The 22,170-nt window shown below is 40.4% G+C and overlaps 1 protein-coding gene across 12 annotated transcripts in view; it reads left to right on the top strand.

Moving 5' to 3' along the window:
* Positions 1-9,218: 9,218 nt before the first annotated feature.
* LOC148026607 (uncharacterized) overlaps positions 9,219-22,170 on the top strand; it is a 146,687-nt gene continuing 133,735 nt past the window's right edge. For 3 of the 12 annotated variants that reach the window (XM_087691059.1, XM_087691060.1, XM_087691061.1), the window contains exons 1-6: positions 9,220-9,383; positions 9,463-9,599; positions 9,700-9,749; positions 11,227-11,288; positions 11,942-12,054; positions 16,088-16,154. Coding sequence is in view for 5 of the 12 variants with exons in the window: in XM_087691052.1 (XP_087547178.1) it covers positions 11,230-11,288; positions 11,961-12,054 (153 nt within the window). In the remaining 7 variants the exon portion in view is untranslated. Of the gene's footprint in view, positions 9,384-9,462; positions 9,600-9,697; positions 9,750-11,226; positions 11,289-11,941; positions 12,055-16,087; positions 16,155-22,170 lie in introns of all 12 variants that reach the window. The other 9 variants (XM_087691062.1, XM_087691063.1, XM_087691064.1 and 6 more) reach the window with 7 other exon arrangements.

A 22,170-nucleotide genomic window follows, 5' to 3' on the forward strand; every position in this document is an offset into this window, starting at 1 on the left:
GGTCCGAATTACAGGGGCCGGGTGCCCGACTCGGCCCGTCCGAGGGCCGAGTAGAAGGGCCGAATGTAACTGTCCGAATGCCAAATTCGGCCAATCCGAGCATAGATGTCCAAGGGCCGAGTCAGGAGGGCCGAGTCGAGTGGTCCGAGGGCCGAACTCCAAAGTTAGTTTGAATGCTCAGTTCGGATGGGCCAAGCGGTGGGGGTGTTCGAGTGGTAGTGGGCCGAATGGTCTAAGGACCAAGTGTCCGAGGGCTGAGTCGAGTGGTCAGGAGGGCCGAGTTGAGTGGTCCGAGGGCTGATTCTGGGACTCGGCCCAGAATCGCCGTCACTCGGACACGCCGAGCGTGGCGCGTTTTTTCGCCGATCCTTATGAAATTCGCCATGCCGAGTATTGGAGGCCTTCCGCCTAGTCAAGCAGCTCCAGATCCGACCTACTCATGTAGGGGAAGGTGTAGAATTACCTGGGCTGGGCAAATATCTCTCGGATGACAAGATCGAAGCGGATCCACTCACGAAGCTTTCCTCTTCTCTCCTGCTCTCCTGAAACCCTGCAATGCATAATGTGCCCTTTCTTGCCACTCTTGGCTCTTATATCCCTTCCGGGGTATGGTATTGATGCCCCCAATCACTCACTTACCGATCTTAGGCATCACAAGTGAGTTTTTTACCATTTTTTGCATGATTTTTGCCCTGTTTTTGCCCTATTTTGCAACAGTAAACCCTAATGCTTATTTTCTTTGTTTTTCTTTGTTTTCTCCTACTCTAATGCATCCAAATCACAAGATAAATACCTGCACTACTCCATCTCACAACATAAATCTCAAAAAAGCAAAAAACCTACTTACCAAGGAGATCGAATACCATCTTCAACCCCCTCACTTCCTACCTATCTCAAACACCAGTTCGGGGAAAACCCTTACTTAGATACTCGATTCGAAGCGCGCAACCGCTCAAGGCTTGAATCTGTTGGTCCCGACAACGGAACCAAAATGTGGGAGCTTTCGCTCTACCACCAAGACCTATGGACCGCTTATTGCTTCAAGCATTCCAAGCCGAGCACTAATGGCTACCTCTCACATAGCCGACGTGCCATCCATATCTACGGGTGTAGCTAGCTTACCTCCATGTCGTTCGAGTTACCTCCTCTCCCGCATACTCCGGTAGCTCCACGATCCAAGTGCAAGCTTCAAGCAAGCTCCATCCTCAAGCTCCACGCTCCAAGCTCCATCGCCGTGAGCAAAGGAAGAGAAGAGAAGAGAAGAGAAGAGAAGAGAAGAAGGGAGGAGAAGATGGAGAGCTTCTCCACCCCACGGTCCCTCACCCTCACACACTCACTCCCTCGCACTCTCACACTCCCTCTCTCAAGCACAAGCTCAAGCAAGCAAGAACAAGAAGAAGAAGAAGAAGAGGAGAGCCACTTTTTGCCACACACAAGAATGAGCTTCTCATTCACTTTTCAACTTTATATACAAAACCCTAAATCCCTTTTTGGGCGGTCATCCCCTTTTCCCTTTTTTACATGGCCGGCCGTAGCCTAGGCCCTTTTTTCCATTGTTCTCTATTTTCCTAGCTTCCTTTCCATCGCTCGTCTACATATACAAATTGCACGGGTGAGAGCCCAGCGCTCCTTGAATTAAACCATGATGCACTTGCGCTCTTTTACAAAAGTTTTGACTTGTGCTTTTCTTTGTGCGCCTTTGTCTTCCGTTTCTCTTTGCCTTGGCCTTTGTCTTTGTCTTCTGTTTTAGATTTCCGGATTTTCCACCGCCTGGAACTCTTTTACAAGATTTCAAGGTGCGCTTTTGTACTTTAAAATGCACCTTTCCCCTTTTGCATTTGCCTTGGGCTTTTTAAGGTTGCCCCTACTCTTTTGGCCTTTTCTCCTCTTCTTTCTTCTGTCGGGCTACCTTTTTCCGCCTTTGCCCTACGTCTTTTTTATTTCCTTTTGCTTTCTTCGTATTGGGGTTAACAAAAGCATGTTAGCATATAGATTCTCTTCGTGCAATGTGCTTGAATTTCAAATTCAATGACTTGATATATGTAATCCAACGAAGCATCACTATCTCGAGGGTAGAACTAGTAATCATCCCCAAGAGAGACAAGCAATCAGTCTCTTCAACACCTTTGCTCCAAAACTAATCGCATACCTATGTCCTTCCTCATCATCCTGACCAATATCTTATCCCGATAGGGCTAGTGTCAACTGTGACCATAATAGGTCTCCCATAAGCATTATCCAGCTTCTTGAGATTTGAAGCAAGCTACAATAATTATTTGAGCTTTCTCATAGCTATGACACGACTTTCAATCCAAAAGAAATTTTGCCCCTTGTGAATCAACTAATACAACACATTTGCAACATGGACAAAATGCAGAATCCATATCATATAAAACACAAGTGCTACAATAAATCTCCTCACCTCAAAAAGTGATGTATAGAACTCTACAATCTTCTTTATGCCATCCACTTTAGCTAGAGATGGCTTCTTTGCGCCATAATAACCACACATGTGTCTAACTATAAGTACCTCATTTACACAAAAACTAGACCTTGCTCCTAAGATAAGGTCAAATTAACCTCCTCAAATCTGGTCAAAATCACGTCACAATCCATAATATGCTCAAGAACAAAGCGTATGCAACCAAAAGCATCCAAAGACTTGTCTTTTTCCTCCTTCACACTACCTTTAATAGACACATCAGCCAAAAAATGCATAGCCAGCTATGGAATGAAGTCATGCAAGACCTTGTTCATAGCATTCATCATACGAGCCACTAAATTTGTGGCTCATTGCAGTAAAAAACATATCCAAACAAGGTCCAATGGTTTGTTCATAGTGGTCAAGTCCCTACTCTCCAAGGCAAGCTAAAACTAATCATATCCATAATAATATAGATCTCTAAGAAAGTAAATAGCTCGTCTAGCAAAAGCCTCTACAAAAACAACCATCAACTTCTCCAATATCACTTGAATCAACCTACTTTGACTCCTAAGTAGAGGAGATAGGTGGAAACCTTTCGAATTTATGATTTTGGCATCTCGCACACTAGGGGCAAAGACAATATAGTGACTAATTCACTATCATGAATGTAGACATGTAGAGTTTCTTCCATTTTAGAGTTGCATAATGATTGAATTGAGGAGGTTCAAGAGGCCTATTTGTTGAATGAGGAATTCAACCACATTTTTAAAAATTACAACATTGGGTAATGGGAAAAAAAATAGAATATCAGCTCAAAAATGGCCTAATATGGTCCCATGGCAAGATTGTCATCCCCCACACTTTCCCCTTCACACAAAAGATCATGGAAGAGATGCATTCTCTCACCACTACTGGTCATTTGGGTGTTTTCAAAACATATGGTAGGATTGCTAAGAGCTTTCACTGGAAGGGCCTATTGAGAGATGTCAAGGATTTTGTGGCAAGTTGTGTCCCATGCCAATAGAATAAGGATAACATGCTTAGATCAACTGGTCTCTTACAACCTTTGTATATTTCTGAAGGGAAATGAGCACACGTCACTATGGATTTCATTACTAGACTAGCCGTCACCAAGAAATGATGGAATAGTACATATATGGTAGTTGATAGAATCACTAAGGATGTCCACTTTATTCCCACTAAAACTCAATATACTACATCTCTCAAGTGGCCACTTAGTTTATGGAGCATGTGTTTAAATTGCATGGGTTACCCAGGTCATAGTGCATGATAGGGATGCTAAGTTTATGGACAACTTTTGGCAAGTGATTTTCACATCTATGGATATTGTGCTTACTCAATCCACTGCATACCATCCCCAAATTGATAACTAGACCGAGAGGGTCAATAAATGGCTTGAGATCTACCCAAGTTAATTTTTCTTTGATCTGCAACATAGTTGGGATATGTGGCTTCACTTGGCTAAATTTTCATACAAAAAATTGAGGTCAAGATGTGCAATAGTAAGGTAGATCAAGCTACCCATGATTCACCTATATATTGTAACATTCTCTATCTCATTGTCAACATCAACTCCAAGCTTTACATTATGATCTAACAGAGTTTCCATGGGTTTATAGTCCATCATTCCATATTTGAGCAACATATCCTATGCATAGTGCTTTCGTAATAGCCAAATTCCTTGAGGTGTAGTCACTACCTCAATGCCAAGAGAATATTTCAACTCTTCCAAGTCTTTCAGATTAAATTCAAGCTATAGAATGGATTTAATTTGAGCAATACCAAACTCATCATCCCTAGTGATGATCACATCATGTACAGAAATGACTAAGAAGACATACTCTGTATATGTCTTCTTAGTGAATAGGTTGTGATCTACACTTCCCATCTGAAATCCAAGTTCCTGTAGATAAGAGTTTATCCTAGCATTCCATGCTCTTGGTACTTGCTTCAAACCATAAAGTGTATTTTTCAGCCTACATACACTGTAGCTATAGTGCCCCACCCATACTAGTAATGCATGTGACAACCACATTCATGGTGATTGAAGCAGTTGTTGCTGCCGAAGTTGTTGACATGTGTGCTAACGAGGCTTCTAAGACGTGTGCAACTACAAAGTGAAGCAAATGCTAAAGGTGTTAGGACGTGTGTGCCTGCAAAGAATATTGATTGACGACGAGTGCATGCTACGCACAAGGAACTTTGGACACAAAACTAGATAGCAAATGCACAAAATTTTCTAGATAGTATCTAGGAAAAATTTAGTTGAAACTTGGTTTTTGGTTTTACTAGATAAAAGTGAAGCTATAACTAGTGAAATCCATGCCTATATGGTAAAGTGAGAAGATTTTCTATATAACATCTAATATAGCCATATTTAGTAGATTAAAAAATAAAGCTATAACTAGCAAAATAATTATACATAGAAAATGAGAACAAATTTGTGTATAACATCTAACATAGGCATGCTATCCATGTAGAACAATTTCGAAAAGACATTATGGATATATGCTCATAATGGATATGCATGTATATGTCCAAAATGTACATGTAAGCTAAGATACGCTTCATGCCTCCTTTATGAGCATTTAGATTAATTTCAATTCCCATAGATATTGCACAAATTCCATTTCAATTCAATGGCTCTAAAGCTTAAAATGTCCCTATCTATTGACATCATACAAACTATTTGGATTAGATGACTATAACAACCAAGCTTGCATCTCCCTTTCTCACATAAAGCAAGTGATTAATATAAAAAAACACACAAAAAAATGTTGATAATATACTCTCTAATCATATCAGACATTCTCTAAGTCCTTGCTTCAACCCATAGAGCGCCTTCTTTAACTAACACACATACATGGGATGCTCCAAAACCTCATAACTTGTTGGCTCCTCCATATACACTTCTTTATGAAAATTGCCATGCAAGAAGGCATTATGCATGTCTATCTATTACGAATTCCAATATTTAGTTGTGCTGCTAAAGTAGTCATACATCCGGTAGTTGCCATCCTAGCAATTGGGCTAAATGTCTCTAAATAGTCTATGCCATATGTTTAAGGACCATCGAGATGTCTAACTAAATTTATCATAATTCTTTACCCAACAATCAAATTTCCATCTGCTCTTATAAAAGCTCAAAATCAATTTCATCTTGTATTTTTCAACCCTTGTGGAGTCTCAAAACCTGCCATATTTTGAGAATCTTAGATAAGACTTTTAGAATCCAAGAAATTTTCTTGTGTTATTTGGATTTGATATACCAGTAAATAATTATAGTTTTCTTTAAATTGAGAAGCATAGCCTCTATCACCATCCTAATTATGGTAGCTTTAGAATAGAGTAGAGAAAATTTCTCCTTGCTAGCTTCTAGTGATCTGTTTTTCCTCAATCACTTGTGTTTGTGGCCAAGGGAATTACCTTAAGTCACTCATGTTTGGCCAGGGACATAATAGCTTGTTATGTCTATGATAGACAATGTCTATGATGTGTATCTTTATATATAATGTCCAAGGAGTTGTGGAACTAAATGTTGAGACATAGGCATATGAACCCTATGTATGCAAGGGTGGACAAGAGTAGCTAAGTGTGAATGAACTAGAGGGCATGGGAAACCCTAACATTAGCCATCTAGAGGCTATTTAAACAACCTAGAGGTCACTCTCAATGTAGAGGAGAGTGTACTAGTTGTACTTGTGAACAACTCATTAAGCAAGATCTTCTTCTTGTACTCAAGCTCTTCCTCTCTCCCTCTTGTGCACACTCTCTTGCTCTCACTCTGATATTTCAACATGGTATTAGAGCCATCTCTAATCCCTTCAAGTCCCCCAAACCTCAGCTCAACCTAAGTGCACAAGAAAAGCTTCATTTTCCCATCTTAGTCTTTCAACCTCCATAGCTAGCTAACACCTACAATCTTTTGCAAAATTTTTCTTCGTAAATTCTATTGATCAATGATTTACATTTACCATCATTTGACCTAGCTCGATACCGATATACAATAGAAACCAATTCGAATTCTCTTTTGCACAATATGCAATATTATAAAATATATATACACTTACTAAGTTTATCTCTATGGGAAACTTCAACACAACTAGCCTCCAAAGAAAAATGTTAAATGTACTAAAAGTCTACTATCTGCCTTGGTTAGCAAGCTTCTCCCCTGAAGCAAGAGAGAGCATGCGCTTCCACCATCATAAGGCTATGCAATTAGTAAGAAGGCAATGCAAAGCATAAACAAGCTTAATGAGGAAAAATAAAAACTAACTGAATAATAATGGAGATCACATAAGAATAGCTACCAAGAACACTTGCAAGGAGCTAGAGCCAAGAGTGAAGCACCAACCAAGAGTGAGTGAATATCAAGTGCACATAATATATGGGGTGCCAAAAAGGGTTGCCCTTATATATAGGCTATAACTAGGATGAGTCTTGAGAGGACAAGTCCTGAGAGAAACCCTACAAGAAGAGAGACCCTAATAAAAATCTATAAAGCAATATACAAACTTTTAACACCTCCTCTTGATGCTTAATAAATGTTATGAGCAAACATATGTTAAAATGATTAAAAGACTTCAACAAAATGCTAGATTCGTGGTTGTCCCAGTCCTATGCATAGACTAGATGTGCATGAGGGATAGCCTTCATATGTTTGGTTTAGCTTGAATCCAAGACTTGGGGAGTAGCTTAATTCTTCTTTTAATATAGCAATGCTAGACTTCTCACCTCTTCTTACATAAGCATTAGCAAAGGCACAAAAGTCTTTACCAATTGACATCCTAGATGGTCTCATACACCTCAAGTGAGAGATACCATTCAAATCGAGTTTTTTTTTTGTTGGTATTTTTCTCACCACATAGTGGAGTTTCTCCTTTGAAATGGTTTTGGCTAGTAGTAGTAGGGACACCTTAATCAAAAAAGTAGATTGCACTAGTTCCAAGATTTGATAAACTAGAAGTTAATATTCTAGCTCATCAATAGGTGACCGACCATCTCTATTGGATAGGTGGTGTAAGTACTTTGCAAAGACTTTGAGTCCCAGCTATGGTACAACCCACCACCCTCCTTGAATGGCATAGGTCTTGTCTAATCTTGTAGAAGCTAGCCAATACCAATCTTAATGCTTGTTATGCCAAGTGATGCATAGCTTGATGAAGTTTAATTGGGAATCTATAGGAGCTAACGTTTTCGTAGCACATTATTTGCCAAATATTTATTTTTTCTTCTTGTTTGAATCAAAAGACCTTCTCCTCTCTACTTCCCCTAGGTGTTGCTTTTGGTAGCATGCCCAAAACAAATGCAAGACCTTCTTTGAAGTGTTAGAAAATGATTGGTTGCATAGAAACGGAACACTAGGGTAGAAAAATATGCAAAAACTGACTCGAAAGCCCGAATTAACTAAGGATTCAATGACAACTAGGAAGAACTCTTATACCTATACATGTTCAAGTCAAGAAAAATGAATAGTTAGAGACATGCAAGATCTCTCCCTCTAAGGAACCATTTCATCTTATCAAAAAGAAAAAGGACAGGGAAATCCTCCCCTTTAATGACAATGGGGAGAAGGCTACTAGTGAGAAAGAGAAATTGACATTAGTCCATAACTAGTACTCTAACATCTTCGGTATCCCTGATTCTTTTCCAGTGACAAGACTAGGGCCTGAGCTTAGATAGTGCTAGCTAAAACTAAAGTAGTTCCACATTCCATTTACAATATATTGGATCAAGATTTCTCTAAACAAGAACATTGTGGCACCATCAAGGAGCTTAAAAAGGGTAAAACACTTGGGCTTGATGGCCTCCCCAATGAATTTTATCAAGTATTCCAAGATTTCCTTTTAGACCCCTTATTAGTTGTCTAGAAGGAGTCTTTCCACTTTGGGGGCCTTGCCTCACTATCTAAATGCCAAGGTCATCAATTTAATTTATAAAAGAGATGATAAATCCCAATTGACCAATAGAGTCCTATCACCTACTTAAGCTTGGCGTACAAAATTCTTACCAAGACCCTTGCTAAAACAATCTCAAGCCACCTAGATAAATGGATTAGAGGAGATAAAAAAAGGCTTTGTTACGGCTTAATACATTCGAAAATCCATCATAGCCTTGTGGAAAGGAACGGATTATCTTGAGGAGGCTAAACAAGGTTTTGGTTTTCTTCAAAATAGACATTAACAAAGAGTATAATCGATTGGAATTGAATTTTATATTTCAATACCTAGATGACATGGGGTTTGGGAAGCCTTTGATCAAGTATGTCATGACTCTATAGAGTACATATATCTTGCCCAAAGAACAAGGAGGAGTGTGTCTTCCAAATCTAATAAAATTAGCCAATAAACTCTTTAGCAAAATTCCATCAATAATGAATAAAACATCCCCATTGGCCAAGACAATATGGAAAGCTTGGTTTAAACATAAATCTTATATCAACCTTAGTCACACCCCCAACTTCACCTTAACCTAGATAGCTCCCAACTCTATTTGGTTTAGTGTTGATTGTGGAAATGTGTCTTGTCATATCTTCTTTACAATTGCCTAGTTATATAAAAAGAGCATTCAAGTGTGGGAAGAGCTATGGGATTTTAACAGAGATAATGGCTAGAACCAAGAATGATTAAAAGGACATTTTTAAGCCTCCATGACCAATTAGCTCTAACTGATATAGAATTTTCAACATAGAGAGTGGCTAGAACCACGAAGGACTAAAGATCTTTTTAAACCCTCCAATACTAAGCTCTAGCTCATATATGCCAACAATGGGGTTGTGGTGTAGTGGTTTAGGTGTGGGTTGAGTTATGGGTGTTTGTGAATTCAAACCCTGTGCACCACATTCCAAAGGCACAATAAATAATCTCTCTTCCGTACAAGCTGTAGATTCTTGATACGTTTTACATGCTCGATCTGCTATAACTCCTACAGACACAAGGTACGATTTGTGCGTGGATCATACGGTGCAACCCTACCATGAGCTTGACTGTCGCAAGCCTGATAACTTGTTTTTGCAGTCGGCCTCCGTTCTCTCCATTTTGAATCTTGCAAGTTCCTTGGACCCTACCATGAGCTTTACTGTCGCAAGCCTGATAAGTTGTTTTTGCAGTCTGCCTCCGTTCTCTCCATTTTGAATCTTGCAAGTTCCTTGGAAGTATGCCCCTCTTTGTATTCTTTGCTCTACATTCTCGATCCTGCTCCCCTCTTTCTTGGATCAATTCTTATTGTTGAAGTCGAGTTTGTTGTGGAAATAGGAATCGAATTTGCTGAAGCAGTCCGATTTGATCTCGCAGTAAGGCTACTTGTAAGATTTTCTATGTGTATTCCTGCCCCCTTTATTTTAATGCATTTGGGCATTTCATAACATCATCATTATCATCGTTGTGACCAGTTAACAAAAGCACTTCCATACTGCATGATTCCTGATTAGTGAGAGCACCAAAGGCTCATCATTCAGATTGCACTTGGCAAAGCACAAACTTTCAAAGGGAGATGCCTTACATCAGAGTTGGAACTCTCTAGGGGAAGTCGCCACAGCTGCCCAGCTCACTGGCCTAGATTTTATCAAACTGGTAGCTCTGATTGTAAATGCAGCAAGCAATGCTCACATGCACAAGAAGAACTGCAAGCAGTTTACCCAGCATCTCAAACTGATAGGTAACTTGTTGGAGTAACTGTAGCTCTCAGATCTCAAGGCTTGTGGCCCGAGACTAGGGAACCATTAGAGGAACTTGAAGAGGCAATGAAGAGGGATTATATCCTTGTGGATAGTTGCAAAAAGAAGAGCTATTTGTACTTGCTAGATTTGGGCTGGATCACTGATCCCATTTCAAGGAACATCAAGTAGAGATTGAGAGATTGCTCGGATTGATCCCTCTCATTAGTTTGGTGGATAAGAACTCAGTTAGTACTACCGGAATCGATGCATTGATATGGAGGAGGATGCACTGATATGGAGAGGTACGTCATATATGAACTCCTTTTTAAGGATACATAGACACTTCTTCGTTATATCACGATACCTGTCCATGATGTCCAACTATGTAACAATGGCACATCTGGAAGGTCCATTGCAGCCAATCTTTAGCAGGGAGAGCCATTCATTGCATGACAATTCCATTATCCACTCTCTTTGTGGGTTGGGAGCAACTTCAGGGAGACGCTTGACATCAACAGAACTTGGGTAGTTGTTCCTCCATACTGGGTTTGCCTAGCTCCTTGGCTTCTCTTTCCCAATCCCCCCAAATTGCCTTGGGAGGCCTTGTATTCATGATGTGTGATGTCAGCTTTCAGCTCTAGTTATGCTATTGAGCCCTTGGTAGTTCTTTAATGGTTTTGAATAATATAATTAGGCACACTTTATTTTGCCAGAAAAGGTTGGAGTGGTGAGTCAAGAGGTATTAAGTGGTGGGCAGGAAAGTCGAAGACAGAGCTCGAGGAAGGAATAGTAGGGTAGGGAGCTGATGTATCATGTATAGAAAGTTATACACTAGAAAGGAGACGGGTGGGTCAGGTTGAGGATAAGTAAGGATGGGCACGGCAAGTTGGGAGGGGCTGCCTTATGATTTTGTAAAATAGTATTGATAGGTTTTTCTGTGATTTTGTAGTATTAGTTGGTGTTAAGGTGTAACCAACTAAAAGCTTTGTATGTATGAGTGTATAAACAATGAATTTGGTTTCTTTGTAATGCTATCTATATACTAACTCCAAAATTTTCAGTCATCATGTGAAGGATCACAATCTGTAACTTTACATGGTGCTAATTTTAAATTTTCAAATAGGTTATGATGGCTGAGGGAGCAGGAACACATCATTTGAAATTATTGATTCCTACATTGCTCAGGTACCAATTTTCACCAACAAAAATCTTAATTTTTGATGCACAATCACTATCAAAACTGTGTCTAGGACATCAATTAACAACATAGTGTATGCCTTTCTCCTTTGAAGCATCCCCTATCACAGGCCTTGTGAAAAAGCATGAGGATAGACATGTTTGGGAGTACAATCATCAGTGCAAACATCACTAGCAGCAATGGGTAAGTTAAGGGCTGCCGGCTCACAGTGACATGTGGAAGAAGTAGGAGATGTATTCAACAGAGATCACACTGAATTCCATGATGCACAGAATCAGCAGAAGCAAACTAAAAAATGATCTTGTTTGTATTGACTTCTTGGAGCTTAATAAATTAATAAGAATCATTGGGCATATTGGATTTGAAGAAGTGACTTCCTGAGTTCTCTTGAGACCATCTATGGATTGGTACTTTGGTTCACCTTGGATATTCAATAGCTAAGACCAATCTAACTTCTTGTGGAATATGGCTTGCTTGTAGGACATTTTTCATCAGCATCATCATTTCTAATAGAAGTATCAATGTTAGCTAGCATTTGAGCAAATCAAGGCTTCTTTCTTATGAATCTTTGTCTAATCTTTTAGATGAAGCCTATGTGCACTTGAAACCTCACTGCTGAGAGGCTTGTTCTATCTAACAGCTTTTGCCTATGGAGTCAGAGTGGTCATGGTAGCAGCTCTTCCAGACATGGGCAATGCCAACAAGGTGCTTGGAGGAGGGGAAGCATATCAAACCTTGGACTGCCACCACAAGGTATGTATCCTTATGAAGGTAATCCATAGAAGGTACAACTCTTGCTACTTTAATGCTCTTACATTAGATGCACCTCTTGCTACTTTGGTTGTAGTAAGCCTTATTATAGCAAAAAAAAGAATCCCTATGATGTTCCAAATCTTCATAAAATAATGTACTCTTATTCTATCAATGCTCTATCATCCCAAGAGCACTAGATATATGAAGGAGATGCCTCTAAAGGCCTCGGACCACCTTAAGAAACCTTTGTGATAGCACATGCCCTCCTATTCACTATTATCACAGCTGTGAAAATGCAAGCCTTTGCTCCTCCAATCCTTTGCAAAACCATGGATTTTTATTCGAGCAATAATCTAGCATCAATAGAGTATCATATACATGAAGGAGATGCCCTAGAAGACTTAGAATCACGCTATGAATGTTTATGACAGTAGATACACTACTAGTTACTGTTATTACAATAGTATAAACTTTCCAAGATCCAACTTCTAAGCTTCAAGCAATTCCCAGGATGTCATTGGGTTCACTCCATTGAGTTTTCCTCTTGCTCCAGCTTTCTCATGAGCTATAGTGACCTCTCTAAGAGCTCCAAAAACATGCCACATTTTTTGCTACTTACCTCTCTTACATTTTGCACCAGGTTTTGTCTCTCTCAATAGCCTCACATCCCCCTCCCTAAAGTTTAGGCATGGGAAGCCTTAAACAAGTCACTTACTTCCTTAACTTGGGCCACATGCACACAAACTTCCTCTTCCCAACTTGTATGACTCGACTCCGATGTTCCACCTAATCTCGACCTTGGTATGCTCAACACCTATCTTTTCATACATTGGCAAATCATTGGAAAATCTTGCCTTTTAACATGCAAACCATAGAAGAATATAACATATGACTTGTCACATGCTTTCACAATATTGACAAAAATTCCTCTAAAAGCATCCTTCCAACTTGGAGTTCCATCGATCTTGTAGAGATTGCTGTAAACTTAGGGAGAAGTATTTATCATACCTTTAGGATCCTTGGATCCTAAGGCCTTTGACTATGATCTTGATCTTTATTCTTGAGAAGCTCTAGTTTTCTAGCTTGAAATACTTAAAGATCATTAAAAGATCTTACAAATTATAATCTCTTGAAGAGTCTAGGGGATTACCTCCCCATGATTTGTAAGATTACAAAGAGTCTCTTTATGTAAGAACCTAGGGTATAGATAATCTTCTTTCCTTTTAACAAATCGTTTTACTTAACCATCCCTATGTCTTGAGCTTTCTATTTTGAATTTCATTATCATCGATAGTGTTTCCAATTATCAAATTGGGTAAGGTTATAGATCATATCGAACTCTTCCTAGTCTACTTAAGGCTAGATTCATCTTATCCTATCTTAGGGAAACACTCTATCAATTTGATTTTCTATCTTTAAAGTAATCCAATACCTAAATTGATACTAATTCATATCAACTCATATAGCTTTAGCATATACATTTTTCATCCAAGCTCCATCATAGAAGGGAATGCTTCCTACAAAAATTCCTCTCTAGGGTATCATTATTAGGACCCTTGAATTGAGTTATGAAGAAGCACCACAAGATGTTTGAAAACTGAGTGGCTATAGCTATAACTTAATCTATTGAGAATAATAGCCAATTTATTAACTATGGCTTTGAAATACATTATGAGTACAATGAGAAGAACCTGGGCTTAGATCATTATATGTGGCACATAAATTGCGCAATCAATCTTGTTCCCAACTCCCTTGCTCTAAACTCTAGCATTTCTCTATTTTGGGGATATCATATGTAAGCTCTACACGTCATCCATGTCACGCTCCTTACACTCTTTGTCAATCTTGTAAGTTTGTATACTTGTAGGGTCAAATGGGTCACTCATAAATATATGTGTATGTCACGTGGATTCAAATAAGGGATTTTTGAAAAACTACTTTACTACATTTTTTACATACAAAAGGATATCATATCAAGGGGTTATTTATAGATTGAATAAAAAAGGGTTGTGTTTTACAAGGGAAAATTCATATATAAGGATGTTTATGAATAGGCCTTGAACACACATGATAAAGAGGATATGCATATAGTGAACCCCTGGAGTCCATTAGATAGTAGTGGTAGAGCAAAGAGTTGAGATGATCATGGGTTTTAGATTTAGACAATGAATATGGTTTATAAAGATTTTATTGGATCACGCTAAAGGCAACAATTTGATGAAGATATCTAGGTTGATAAGGAGGATTGGTTAGATATCTTTGATGAGATTTCCAATTCGGAGATGAGAAAGCTTGCTGGAGAGGTCCATGTGTGTAAGAGCAAAGGGTGACTCTATGAATTTGGGCAAACTATGGAGAGGGTACGCTTATTGGGAGAGGCCAATCCAACACCCCTAATAGAGTTGTCCTTTCATCTTTACATCTCTTCTCGTTTTCATCCTCTCCCTATCTCTCTCTATCCTTTCCTTTTGTCTCTCCCTCTCTATTTTCCTTGTTTACTTACTTTCCCTATTCCTTACCTCTTCCTCTCTCTATTTTCCTCTCCATTCCTCTTCCTTCTCTCTCTCTCTCTCTTGCTCGTGGCTGTTCCTCTCTATATCTTTGCTATGATCTCGATGTCCAACTCTCTCTTTTGGCCCATCATCTTGTCAATTCATGTTGAAGGAGGTGGACAATCAATCAAGCCTTGGTTTTGAAGGTTGCAAAACCCTTCTAAGGGCTTTTTGCCCTTTAAGAAAGGGTAAAACATTTTCAAAGTTGCAAAGAAAAGTAAAACTTGAAATCCACCATTCTTACCCGAAGGGTTAGCATAGGAAATTTTCAAATGAAGGGTGGGCTTAGAACATGCCCTTCTTAAACTAAATGTATTTCAAAATAAATATTAGTGGGCATTAAATGCAATTTTAAACATTAACACAAGACTTGTCAATGCTAAAAAAAGGTTTAATGTTTAAATTTTCTTTTTATATAAGATTAGACATGAGGCTCTTTCCCACCAAAGTACTGTACTCTATGTATAATCCAAATTTCACAATCTCTCAAGTCTCAGACTTCACTACTTCAGTTACCAATAGCTGAGTTTTCAAATCCTTCTGGCTTGCCACCTCCATTCTTCAAGCTTTGAGTGAGTCGTTGACAAGCAAGTTGCAATGCTAGCTACCGACAGGGACTCAAGCTCCAACTAGCAACCTCCTTAGTTCATGTGACAACTCTCTCTCTCTCTCTCATCATTGAGCCTCCATGCGACATGCTTACTCTAGAATGGGGACTCGAGAGTCGCAAGTTGTCACTTTGGGCGTCAATAGAGATGTGGCTAGAGTGACCACTAGGCACTGCACAATAGATCACAGGTCACTAATGTGGCTGGAGCTGCCACTGTGGGCGCTATGATGCCACAAGTGCAAGTATGTAGATCATCAAAGACCTTGAGCCCTAGGGCTGGCCACCCATATTGTGAGAGAGAGAGAGAGAGAGAGAGAGTGTGTGTGTGTGTGTCCACCAGTTTGGATGCTTAGCTTGGAGGAGGAGGCAGAGACTAAGACTAGAGAATAATATAGATTGTCTGGGCGTCATTAGTTGGAGGAGAATGCAAGTCGTCTAGGAGCTTGAACCTTGGGGCTGGCCACCCATAATGAGAGAGAGAGAGAGAGCGTGCACTAGTCTGGGCATTGGACGTCAGCTTAGCCTGGAGGAGGAGGCAAAGGCTAGCAACCTAGCTAGGAGGTGCCACAATCCCCTTGCTTTGGGAGACAAATAGCTTGCTGGAGCATGGTGTTGTGGGGCTGTCGGCTGTCCACACATAGAGAGAGAGAGAGAGAGAGAGAGAGAGAGAGAGAGAGAGAGAGAGAGAGAGAGAGAAATTATTAATATATTAATTAATATGTTATTTTGTAGTTTGATTAATTAATTATTAGTCTTCAACCTTAGAATTTAAGTCTTATTTTTGCCTTTGGATTGGGACTTTAGTCACAATAAGTCAAGTCTTCACTCTTTGACTACTAACTATTGGCCATTGGTATGCATGTTATTTCAGCCTTAAAGTTTGATTTTGGTACTTGGATTTTGCCCTCGATGCTTACACATTGAGCCTTTTATTAAAGGTAAAGGTCTTATTGCTTTATTATTTATGTATCATTGATATCATGTTTTACTTTGTGTGTTATCTTGATGGTCTAAAGTAAGTATGTTACAAATTATGTATAGGTCACATGGGTAAACACAAAGCTGACTAACATCAACTATCTTTACGTGTGCCATTTGGAAAAGCTTTTGGATTAGGATCATCATGAGCACATGCTAGGGAAGTTTCGTTAGACCTAAACAAAGAAATTATTATTGAAGATGGTATTATTATAGAGAGTGAGCCTATTGAGGAATGTAAAAAGAAAAAAGATAGATATGTCCATAGTTTTCTTCCACAATGGAACATTGTATATCCATGGGTATTCAATTATTTATGAGGAAGGGAATGAGCGTGTTAAATGTAAAACTTGTACTGAACTTAAGTTAAATACACCATTTGCTAGGATGGGAGGGAAAACTATTAAAAAACAAGCTCTTGAAATTTATTAAAATTTTGAGGCTCACAAATAAGCTGAAAAGGAACTAAACAGAAGGAAAAGAACACTGTCAAAAGTTATTAAAAAAAAAACATGTTGATTCAATGGTTGATGCTTAAAAAAATTGAAGTGTGAGTGTTATTCAAATTATGTGGAATATTGTGCAATGTGAAGGGAGTGAGCCCTGAAGTGAAAGCACGGAGCGGAAGCAAGAGCTATGGTGGAAGGAGTAAGAGCAAAAGAGAGACACACACACAATGTGGGAACTCTAATAGCTACAATGTGTGACCAACCTTTCCTTTATTCAAATATTACTGAAAGGATAAAGAATGATGTGACAGTGATGGGTGCCCATTACGTGCAGTGTGTAGGTATGCAAGTATTGTCTGTGTAACTAATACACGAGCAGCTAGGCACAAGTGCCTTTATCCCCAATAACCTCCCAGCTAAAGGCAGATGTGGCCCTAGTGAGGAGAGAATAAGAAAAAAGGTGACAAAGAACAAATATATATAAGTACAACAGAATGAGAAAATATTCCATCTCATCCAATGCCCATCAACTTCCTAAGTAAGGCAAACCACTCACAGAGAGACTTTTAATGAGTATATCTATAGGATTTTGGTCAACAGAGATCTTAACAAGCTCAATGGACTCGTCCTCAATGACCTCTCAAATAAAATGGTAACGCACCTCAATATGCTTCATCTTTGCATGGAAGATCAGATTCTCAGCCAATTGAATAGTCCTCATAGAATCTGAATGCAGTGTAGAAACCACATTAGTAATACCAAGGTGATGGCCTAATCAAAGAGCATCCTTGCAAGTCTCAATGGTTGACTGCAGTATACTCTATCTTTGTAGTAGATAGGGTTGTGCATTTCTGCACCTTGGACATCTAAGAAATAACACCTCCAGCAAAGGTAAAGACATAGCTAGAGATGGACTTTCTATTGTCTGCATGTCCTGCATATTTAAAGTCAGTGTATCCCACAACTCTTATATCCTGGCTATCATGACAAATGCATATAGCTGTTGTGTCCTTCAGGTACCTCATGATACCCTTGACAGCATCCCAATGCCATCTGCTATAGGTGTAGTCATATAGCGTGCCACAACTTCCACTACAAATGCTATGTCAGGACGAGTAGCTATCATGGTATATATCAAACTACCCATTGCAAGCACATAAGGAATCTTAGCCATCTCCGCCTTCTACTCATTAGACTGTAGATAATCAGCATAACTAATCTTCACATAAGAAGGTAAAGGATAGGCAATAGGCTTAACATCCTGTAGATGAAACCGCTCAAGAACCTTCTGGATATACTTCTTTTGTGACATGTAGAGGAGCCCTTAGAGCAATCATGCATAATGTGCATCCCAAGAATATTTAAGGCCAGTCTTATGTCCTTCATCTCAAAGCTTTTCTTGAGCTGACCTTTCAAGGTATCCAACTCATCATGAGTACTTCTAGCAATCAACATACTATCCACATAGAGGATCAAAATCATAAGGCTTCCATCACGAGCCTTCTTTGTGTATAAATACAGATCTATATCACTATAGGAATATCCATGCCAATGTATAAAAGCATTGAACTTGTGATACAATTCCCTAGGTGCCTACTTAAGGCCATAAAGACTCTTTCTCAATCTGCACACTATGTGTTTCCTACCAGGGTTTGCAAAGCCCTTAGGTTGCTCCATGTAAATCTTATCATGCAAGTCCCCATGAAGAAATGCTATCTTGACATCCATCTAATAAAGATCCAAGTTAAGATGAGCAACTAAAGCTAGTACTAAGCCTAGGGTAGTCATCCTCACAACAGGAGAAAAGACTTCATCAAAGTCCACACCATGTTCCTGCTTGAAGCCCTTAGTAACCAATCCGGCCTTGTATGCCAGCTTCGAGCGTCCTAGGGATACTTTTCAACTTGTACATCCACTTGCATGGCAAAGCACGCTTACCACTAAGCAAAGGAACCAAATCCCACGTATGATTTTTCTGTAGTGAGTCAAACTCTGACTACATGGGAGTAACTATCACCGCATGGCTCTCTACCAAGAGTAACTATCACCTCTATGCATGGTCTCATCATAAGAGGCTCACCAACATCGGTCACCATAACATAATCCATAGAGAGCTCAAACCGTGCAAGGTGTCATGTATCTCTAGTAGAGCGCAGACTATGGGGCCTGTACATATTGTGGAGCATTAGCAGGAATCTAAGCCATGGGAGCATCAGCCACAACTACTGTAGGTTATCTAGCTGGCTATATAGTAGCAGGAGGCTCCTCTTGAAATATCACCCTACGTACCTCAATGACATGTTTAAGCTGCTTATGCATTTTCTCCTCGTGGAAAACAACATCATGGCTGTAAATAACCTTCCAAGCCTGCGAATCCCATGATTTTCACGAGGGGACCATTGATATCATCAAGAGGAAGCAACAAGTTTTGGGAAATCCTACCAACCCTTACAATGAGATGGAGAGACCTCAAAGTCCTAAGGGGGGATACAGGTGTTAACCCTCAGATGAACAAGGTGGAAATCTAAAGTGGAAGACAAGGCCAAGGCAAAAGTGAAACGGAAGATGAAGGTGCGCCATGAAAAATATGGAAACACAAGAAGTGCATAAAAGTCCTAAATCAAGGAGAAAGATGCACAAGAAAAAGCGCAAGTCAATACTTTTGTAAAAGAGCGCAAGGCACATGATGATTTATTTTAAGAGCGCCGGGCTCTCACCTGTGCAAATTGTAAAGCAGATGGGTGGTAGGAAGGAAGCTAGGAAGATAGGAGGACAATGGAAAGAAGGGTCTAGCCCGGCCATGTAAAAAAGAGGGATGACCGTCCAAAAGGGATTTAGGGTTTTGTATATAAAGTTGAAAAGTGAATAAGAAGCTTATTCTTGTGTGTGGCCAAAAGTAGCTCTTCTCCTCTTATTCTTATTCTTCTTGTTCTTTCTTGCTTGAGCTTGTGCTTAAGAGAGGGAGTGTGAGGGAGTGAGTGTGTGAGGATGAGGGACTGTGGTGGAGAAGCTCTCCATCTTCTCCTCTCGTCTTCTCTTCTCTTCTCTTCTCTTGCTTGCGGCAATGGAGCTTGGAGCGTGGAGCTTGCTTGAAGCTTACACTTGGATCGTGGAGCTACCGGAGTGCTTGGGAGAGGAGGCAACTCGATCGAGCATGGAGGTAAGCTTACTACACTCGTAGAGATGGATAGTGCGTCGGCTATGTGAGAGAGAGCCATTAGTGCTTGGCTTGGGACGCTTGAAACAATAAGCAGTCTGTGGGTCTTGGTGGTTGATCGCATACATTTTGGTTCCGTTGTCGGGACCAACGGATTCAAGCTTTGAGTGCTTGCGCGCTCTGAATTGAGCATTGAAGTAGGGTTTTCCCCGAATCGGTGCTTGGGGTAGATAGGTAGGAAGCGAGGGAGTTTGAAGAGGTATTCGAAGTCCTTAGCAAGTAAGTTTTTGGTTTTTTGGATTTGGAAAGGTAGGTTGGAGTAGTGTAGGTACTTTCTTTATGATTTTTGTTTACATTTAGGTAGGATAGGAGCAAAATAGTTGAGCACACAGTAGGGTTTCTGTTGCTGTATAATAGGCTGAAACAGGGAAAAGAAAGGCAAAAAATAAAATTTTGGGTTAAATGTTGGTAAGGGGAGCAAGGTTAAGGTGAATGCAGACTTGGGTAGGGTAATTAATAAGAGGCCAGGAGTGGCAAGGGAGACTTCACTCTGCATTTCAGGGATTAGGGGAAGAGAGAGAGAGAGAGAGAGAGAGAGAGAGAGAGAGAGAGAGAGGGAGAGAGAGAGCTTCATTGCGTGGACCTGCTTCAATCTCGTCATCGAGGAGTTCGTTGCCCACTAGAGGTACTCCCACACCTCCTCCTGTATGTGTAGCTAAGATCTGGAGGTGCTCGACTAGTGGGAAGGCCTCGATCGTTCGGCGTGACGAATTCTGTGGAAGTTTGGCGAAAAACCCGTTGCGTTCAGCTCGTTCGAGTGACGGCGATTCTGGGCCGAGTCTTTAGAATTGGCCCTCGGCCCACCCTGTATTCGGCCATTTGGCCCACTACCACTTGAACGCCCACCGCTGGGCTCGTCCGAATCGACCATTTAGACCAAGTTTGCATTCGGCTCACTTGACTCGGCCCTTGGCCCACCCCACTCGGACAAGCTAACACGGCCGAACTCACCATTCGGACCAACTTTGCATTCGGCCCACCTGACTTGGCCGTTCGGCCATTCGACCCTCAGACAACCACATTTGGACTGTTCGAATTTGACATTCGGATGACCAGTTACATTCGGCTCTTTCTCATTCGACCCTTGGCCATTCGGACGGGGGCCGAATAGGACATTCGGCCCTTGCAATTCGGACCTAATTGGCCGAGTTTGGAATTTTCCAAATTTTAACGTGTAGACCCCGAAACTGACCCAAAGACCATGCAGAGCCAAAAGAACACCATAGATCTATCACTAGATTGAAATCCAGAGCAAGTAGTGCAAAACTTAGCTACAAACGGTCCTTCAAATCGTGTAGGGTATTTCAGCGTAATGGCCCTGCGGGTCGAGGGCTCTGCCCCTCCGCACCTCTCCCAAGTGTAGCCTAGTGTGTTAATAAGTGGCGACACAAGTCAACTTTTCTGGCGCTACCAACTGGGCGCAGATTGGGCGGGCAGAATGGCAGTGTAGCCAGCCTTATTGCAATGTCATGCCCTAGTGGCTGAAATGACACTTGTAGAATGAACAAAGTGCACAGTTTAAATCTTAAAACACTTCAAGAACAGCTGGAGAAGCAGAAGAGACAATGAACTGGCACGCTATGGAAGAAAGAAACCCCCAAGCCCCACTTGAGGTTCCTTTGTGGTTGTGTCAGCATTGAAGATTGGCGACAGACTGATTCCTCTCGGCCTATTCGTGACATGCACTTGATGATCATCGAGAAGAGTGTATCTCTCAAGCTTTCCCAATTCTTGATAGGCTTGTCATCTGGAAACACGCAACTTTGTGATCATTTTCTTCTCAAGAGTTGAACTGAGTGAGGGATCAATGTGATATACGAGATGTTCATTACTCTTGTTTAGAGCTTCATTCTCTCAAGCCACTAGTCTAAGTGGAACTAGACGATTGAATTCTCCATGCATGGGTCGCATAGATGGTGAGTATAACGTATTCTTTGCTACTCTGTTGTTTTTTGTTGTTGCTACTGCCTGTAAAATGGGCAAGGCAGAAGTCAAATGTAAAGGGGAAACAACTGCCAATTATGCCACCCACACACAACCTTTTCTACAAAAGTTCCCGATTCTTACATATTCACTGCTAAATATTCAGCATAGGGTGCTTGGAAATTAGCTAAAGCAATGAGGTCAATTGAATGTGCCCTTTATTGAATATTCAGTGTACGCATCCCCGTGCTTGGAAATCTGGTAAAACCATGATGCCAGGTAGATTAGTCGTCGCCTTTTAATAGGTCATATGTGCAACAGATAGGAAACAGTTGTTTACCTTGACTTACAAGTAAGCTCAAGCTGTTGTGAGCTTATCTTCTTGGG

The sequence above is a fragment of the Lygodium microphyllum genome, chromosome 13 (genome assembly GCF_053477565.2).
Source record: "Lygodium microphyllum isolate KBCC chromosome 13, Lygodium_microphyllum_v1.1.10, whole genome shotgun sequence".
Taxonomy (NCBI): domain Eukaryota; kingdom Viridiplantae; phylum Streptophyta; class Polypodiopsida; order Schizaeales; family Lygodiaceae; genus Lygodium; species Lygodium microphyllum.